The sequence below is a fragment of the Pelecanus crispus genome, chromosome 5 (genome assembly GCF_030463565.1).
Source record: "Pelecanus crispus isolate bPelCri1 chromosome 5, bPelCri1.pri, whole genome shotgun sequence".
In the NCBI taxonomy this organism is placed as follows: domain Eukaryota; kingdom Metazoa; phylum Chordata; class Aves; order Pelecaniformes; family Pelecanidae; genus Pelecanus; species Pelecanus crispus.
The window spans coordinates 21,806,281-21,813,684 of record NC_134647.1 but is presented as its reverse complement, the minus strand read 5'-3'; the positions used below and the strand labels follow the sequence as shown (position 1 = coordinate 21,813,684).

General features: G+C 38.0%; 1 protein-coding gene across 1 annotated transcript in view; it reads right to left on the bottom strand.

Annotated features, from left to right (window-relative positions):
• Positions 1-353: 353 nt before the first annotated feature.
• CSRNP3 (cysteine and serine rich nuclear protein 3) overlaps positions 354-7,404 on the bottom strand; it is an 87,377-nt gene continuing 80,326 nt past the window's right edge. Inside the window, exons 5-6 of the mRNA XM_075711336.1 lie at positions 2,940-3,236; positions 354-1,397 (exon numbers count right to left, since the gene is read on the bottom strand). Of these exons, the coding sequence (XP_075567451.1) occupies positions 354-1,397; positions 2,940-3,236 (1,341 nt within the window). The remainder of the gene's footprint in view (positions 1,398-2,939; positions 3,237-7,404) is intronic.

Here is a 7,404-nt window from a genome sequence, read left to right as displayed (position 1 = left end):
AGTATCATTTTTAACAATCTTGCACAGGCCCGACAATCAAAAACGAACCTTTGATTCAGATAGCTTGGCAGGTTTCACATACTTTGATAGGTAGGCTACTTTGAAATATGTTGGGTGTGTATTTTACTTACACGTTTTATTTTTATCAAAAGACAGTTTGATTATTTTTATTTAAATCTTTACAAGAACTGGTTTTGTGCAATACCACTGCCAGTGTAGCTTGAGAAAACAAAATGTGTCTGGAACATTGACTATAGTCCAAGTGTCGTCTACCTCTTAAAAAAGTAAGATTCTAGGAAATCCAGTGTGAGTGCATTTTAATACAGGAAGTCAGTCCTAAAATAATTTTAATATTAAACAGGTACCGTTTCTACCACTGGTGATTTGATGCACTCTTCGTGCAGTCTGCTCTTTTCTGGGAGGTTTAGTGAATTCTCAGCAGGGTGCTCTTGTACACGACTGTCGCCATTCAAAGCTGAAACAAAGCCATCTTGAGAAGGACCTTTCAAGTATGAGTGAAATTCCACTTGAGGGTGACTTGGCCTATGCTCAGTGTATAAACTGTTACATGGAGCACTGCTATCACCTTCAGAAGATGAGCAGCAAACAATCACTGAGGGGTTTGCAGAAGGGTAATGAGGGCTGCTAAAAGTTTCCTCTGATTGCCGTGTGTAGTCAACAAACTGTTCTGAAGTCATGTTGTAAGGCACCAGAGAAAGACTACCGTTCTTGACAGCATCCCTTTCTGAGTAAGTCTCACCGATCTGGTTAGCCGTGCCAGCAACATGGTTCTCTATTTGGTAATACAGATTTGAAGAGTTAGTATAGTATGAGGCATTTTTAGAGTGGTTTTCATGCACAGCAGTTCCATCAGAGTAGCAAAGGACAGAAGGAAGAGGCACCATATCAGCATGGGAGCCCATGCCTTCTACAAAATCATCTGCTTTTTCTTCCTCCTCATCTTCCTCCTCATCTTCCTCTTCCTCTTCATCATCATCTGATTCACTAGGGGCTAAACTCTGTGTGCTAGAATCTGTAACTCCACTACAAAAGCTACTCCCATCTTCCTCTTCCTCCTCTTCCCCTGGGCAGTCCAAGTCCTCGGCTGACTGAGAATGCATAACCGCAGCCGGGGGTTCGGTTTCAATCTCAAAATTTTCTGCAATTGAATATTCAACCGGATGGGGTCCTGGACTCATAGAACTAGCGTGTGCACTTATCTCACTGTGGCAGCCATTTAGTGCCGGAACTTGCTGCTCTCTATTTTTCTCCAATTCAAGTTTCATTATTGTGTGCAAAAAGTGAGTCCGTACACGGATAGGATTAAATTCAATTCTACCTGCTGTATTGCTACACCCTTCTTTAGTGCAACCGCATGGAAAAGACATACGATCCACCTTTTAAAAAAAAGAATACAGATTAACAATACGTAGCATAAGCCTGGTGATAAGACAGAACCTAGACAGCCTAGAGAAATACAATAGTGAAGTGGGATTCACCTTGAGAAGTACCTGTAAGAATAGTCAAAGCTAACAATAATTCAGAGGGTTAGCCCTGGAATTTAGCACTACTGACAGGAACAGTAAGGGACCCATACACACAACAGTGTTGCAGAGTAGGAAAAATAAGTTTCCGTTCCATGGGTGAAAGCGTTGCACAGTGGAACAAAAAAATAGGTTTTTTTCTATTCATGGATCTGCTACAGCTTTACATCATGTTGTACTCAAATCCAGGCAAAAGCATTACCAGAAAGAGTCTTAATATTTGCTAAAAATCATGGAAACTAGAAACCTATTGAAACAAAATGAATTACATATAAAAACCTTTATGAAGTTGCCAGTGGGGACACCTGACCATAGAAAGTAGGAATAAAAACTCAAGTACATTTTAAAAGATATTCCAGTCAACTGTAGATGCAATATTGTAAGCAAGCTCAACAGACTGTGGGCAGAACTTACATGTCTAATAATAGCCATCTTAAATTTCTAAAAATGTGACTGAGTCCACAAGTCAGACAGTTCAATTAGATACCTTAAGGTCTATGATTTTCATCTACACTACAATACTTCAACATCAAATATGATGCAGAGGAGAACCATGTAACACAATCTAGTACATCTTCCCCGCATGTGAAGATGAAAACAGCAACAGCAAAGGGAATATATAATTTAGAATAGCAGAGAAAGTTTAGCTTGAATTTAAGAAATGATGAAAAATGCATTCAGGAAGAAATCAACTCAGCTGCATAACAGCGACTCAGGAGAATTAGTGGAAACATCTTTTAGGGAACATTTTGGGACAGTTACAGCTGTGCCCAGGACACTATGTAAATGTACAATATGAAATACCTTTTCAATCTGCAGAGGAAAACCTACCTGCTATATTATTAGCAGATGTATTTTTTTATTGCCTACATGCAAATTTGTCATGCATGCATTTTAAGTATCATGCATGTTAAATAAAGGACGGTACCACAGAGTTTCATTTCTTGTTTCTCACTGAGTTTGGACTATAATTCACATTTGGACAGTATGCGAATTGTCTCTAAAATGAAAGGTAATATCCCTTCTGAAATCTGCAGGCTACCGATTCTTCTGTTGTCTGCATCTGCACATTTAGATAAAGGCCAAAGAGGAATACGAGGAGCAGAATATTTGTGTAAGAAAGAACAAAAAAACCCCACAAAACCCAAACCCCTAAACAACGTATGTGCCTAAACCAAGCACAAAATAAAGATGTTTAAGGAGATTGTATTGCACACTATATACTCTTACACCTGGGCCTTAAAAAATGGTTTGAGATCCACAAGTGTTATCATTTAATAATTAACTTAATTAATTTCCAGTAGTTATAACTTCCACAACAAAACGTACACACGTGTGCGCGCACACACCCCCTCCCCTTGATAGTTATTTAACGACAATAATATAGACGCTTACCTGACATTTTATGCCTGCAAGACTGCAAGTGCAAGTTTCTGGATCACAGAACACACGGCAGTCGCAGCCACAGTCCTCTCTGGACAGGCGGATGGCCCGCAGCTCGTGTTTTTCTTCCACATCAATCTTCTTCACTCCAGAAGCTCGCAGCAATGCCCTTCGCTTTTTTGTCGGCAGGGGTTGTAGAAAGAAGTACTCATCTACTTCGGTGTTGTCCAGATCAATATCATCATCAGAAATGTCATCCAGCGTCAGCGTATTAGCTTCTTCAGATTCCACTGTACCGTTCTTTGTCATCTGTTGCATAGAACAATTAACAAAGTCCTTAAACTATACTCACACACACATATATACGTCATAGATGTAAATATGTGTAATGCATTATGAATGTGGAAAGCTGTATGTAAAAATGCTGCACGACTGCCTGGAAGTTCCAGAATATGATTTCAGATGGGGTGAAAAGGCAGTTCTTTCACATTTAACATTTGAATTAAATACACATTTTTAGTTTCACGTTTGTCATGAAGCTTATGTATTTTTTTCTAAATTCCTAATTTCTTATATGTTCTTTATGTCCTTTACCATTTGTCATTGTCTGCCAGATCTCACGCCTTTCTAAAATTCTAGTCTTTTCTATATTGTTTCATAAAATACTTTCTGAGCGCTTAATTGATTCTAGTTCCTGTCCCTGGGCTCTTTGAAAGTGTTCAATATCCCTTTTGAGATAGTAATTATACCGCCAACACTGTTTCAGATAACAATGCATCACAGATCTGTAAAATGGTGTATTTTATGTCCTATTCACTATGCTCTTCCTCTTTAGCCTGACAAGTTTGATGTTTGTACAGCTGAGGTCACAAAGCAGTATTTCCACTTAATCATCTGGGCAGATGCCTATATTTGCTCCTTGAGTTGACAACTTTAGGCCTGGAGGTCACTTAATTTTTGCCCCTTTCTACCTACATTACTTCATGTTTATTTGCAATGTATTTCATAGCGCTGATGCATACAGCTCTTCTGAAGTTCCTTCTAGTCCGCTGTGGTCCTGAAAATAACCCGTTTAGCTTCGTGTTGTCACCCATTTTAGTACTTCACTAACCAGTCCAGATTATTCTTAGGTAGTTAATGAATGAATGAACTTAGGGAAAAAGGAAATAAACTGTTAACCTCTTGTGGAAGATCTTGAGAAAGGCTTTAGAGGATTCATGCTCCTCTCCTAGGGATATGAATTTTTGAGCCTCTATAGATACAGGTATCCTAGCACTATATTATTACCTACGTGTCGCCTAGCTCTCAAACCTTTCAAAAATTCTTTCAAAATTAAATGGCCATGAGCATCAAGCACAAACATCCAGGGCCACTTTCATAACATAGCACACTTCTGTACCACACTCCTGTAACTCATCTCATATAGAAAGGGGTGTATATATTCAAGGAGAAAAGAAAAAAAAATTTCTGCACTGAAGGAAGGTTAATTTTTTCCATCCATGATAGAGCTCACTGGTTATATCCACCAGATAACACAACTAAAGGGTTTATAAAAGTTCTTGTACAGAGAAAACTGCTTGAGAATCAAAAGAATATCAAATAGTAAAAAAAAGTTCAGAGATGATGACACTCACTACAAAAAACGTATTTTCTCAATCCCAAGTTACTCAGAGCATCGTACTACATAACTGCACTTGCTTTACGTTTGCTATTTAGTCAAATAATAAATCTCTTTTCTTGTATTATTGTTCTATGAAATAATTTTGCTTACAATGGAAAAACAAAAAAGCAAGATTCCCAGTGTTCATCCCGCTCTATGTAATGTTCTCAATTAATGAGGCTGCCAATTTACACTAGCCAAGCACCTGTCTCATACTTTTGTAAATAAAACATGATGCAACTACGTGATAATTATACGCCGGTGAAGTCTCAAGTGTCATTTGCATTAACAGTTTCATCATGGGCATCACCATGACCTCAGAAACATGGCCCCCAGTGAATGTAATTTGAATGCTTCTTACCTATAGAAAAATAGCCATTCAAATTCTTTCTCTGTTTTGCCTTATTGCAGAAAATTTCAGCTTGGCCTGTTATCCCAAATAAATTTTTAGGCACCAGCTTTACATACAGATAAAATACTGAAATCGTATAACTACCGTTGCCTGTTCCTTGTTCATGTCAATGTTTAGACATTTAACAATTATCACTGTAAAGCTAACTCCCCTTTTTTCTGCTACTAAATCCTGTCATCTCTATCTAGCTACGCTTCTTATGTGTAAGACAGCAGTCCTGAATCTTACTCATTCCACTATTTCCGCTTTTATTATATTGCCAACTGTTTCATTTTCCCATTTATATTAACAGTTTGTCCTTTCCACAATCTTTTGGACTGTAACTGTCATTTATGGCACTACTGAATTACTTGACAGTGAACTACTGACTGCTTCCTCTTTTCTGGAATTGCAGTTTTGTGCTTGTAACAACTGTGTAAGACAATCACAGAAAAAACCTTGATTATTCCTGACTTGTAGAGTCAGGTTAAAAGCAATACTCTTCCCTTTGAAGAAGAGTCTCAGTGTCATGACTGGTAGTCCTGTGTACGTGTGGACATTGCAACTGCACAAAGAAAAATTCCCCTGGGATCAGTGATCATCCTTTCTTAGCAATTCAGCAGCGTATTCAGTTCATGCAGAGGCGTTCTGCCACTTCCACAACTCCGCGTTAGAGGCATTATTGTTTCCTTCTCTTTTCAGTGTATTCTCAATCTTTCTCCATAACTGCAGCCTTCAAAGTTTAGTGCCTTCATTTTATTTCACGTTTCAGTTTACTTACCATGTCTGTTATCCCTGTAACATTCAAATCCCTTTATGTGCATACACTTCCAACTCTTTCTTCATCTTAAACACAGGCATTTTCAAAATGTCCTCTCAAACTTCCTTCAGATTGTTTTCTTACTCTATTTTCTATTACTCACTCACTGTACGGTGGCTAGGAAAAGGGGGTAATAGCTCCTTAATCAGTTCTGCCTGGCCCTGGGGCAATGGAGAGATTATTTACACCAGGTATTTCAATGTAGGTTCAGTAAGGTAGGAAAGACAACATTAGAAGTCATCTTTTTTCTGTATAATCTACAGTGAGAGACAGGTAAATCCACAGAGTAATTAAATACATCTCGAATTAGCTGTCTGAAGCTAGTGGGAGGGAACACTCCGCTGTACAAGCAACTCAGCCTGAATATTCAAATCCAGAACGGCATCCTTCATTTTTTTTTTAAAATTTTTCACTTTTTGTTAGCTAGGTACAACTAAGTACAGTGTATTTATGGTTCTTTGCTTTTTTTTTTTTTTTTTTTATATAATAGGAGAATGACATACCTAAGAATTCTGATTTCTCTAGTTTTAAATACACAAGGGTCAAACCACTCCTTAAGCAGATCACTGTTATTTCATTGCCTATCAGAATTTAAGTTTGAAACTGGGGAAGGGGAAGAATTCTAATCCTTGCTTCTGTAATCATTTTAGTAATTTACTCAATTACTATTTAATAAAAATTAAGTTTCAGGGCTCTTACCCATGAGGTGAATGCTGTAACTGCTCAGCTTACAAAGGCACCTATAGTACCATACCGGACCTGTCATGTATTTCTCCTGCTTCTCCTGCAAATCTGAACTGCCTTGCTACACAGCGCAGAGCATTCAGGAATGGATTCCAGTCACGTGCTGGATGCATCCAGCAGCCTGTGAATTCAAATGCCTGGGCATCAAGTGGGATTAGACAGCAGTTCGCCATTTCAAAGCACCTTAGCTCCTGACTCCTTTGCTGGATGACTTCCTTGTTGTCTCCTCTGATTTTTTTTTTTCTTCTCAATTTTGTCACACAAAGCACAAAGGAACTAATAAAATGAAAGATTTGAACATTTCTCAAACAAGTAATTGGGTAACTACAGAGGGAGAAAGATTATCAAGAACCATCAAACACATTTTCCAATACAGAACTTCAGGGGAACATTAAGTTCTCTTGATTGTCATAATATTGCTCATCTGAATTAAACTTGATATGTAGATGAGTAAAATTTCTCTCATAAAGCTAAAGGTTAATGTCATAACAACAGAAAAAAGGCAAGGGCCAATGAATATGTGACGCCTTTGGGTGAAATTCACTTCAACTCTCCAAAACATGAAAAATTTAGGTTAGACACCTTTGCCTGCCCTAGCTGGAAATTATTCCTTACAATTTCCCCACACAGGAAACCAACTGTGTCCATAGACCCAGAAGCCTTAACATCACTAGGGTCATGCTAATCATTTTAATAGATCTTAATTTGAGGAGACGTTATGAGTAAGCAATAAGGACTCTTCCATCTAATTTATTGTGCTTACTCATAATGTTTTCTCAAATGACAACATATTAAAGTAAAGCCTACCTTGTGCCTTTCATCTTGACAAGATGGCTTTTATGTCCAGATTGCCATTAGAATT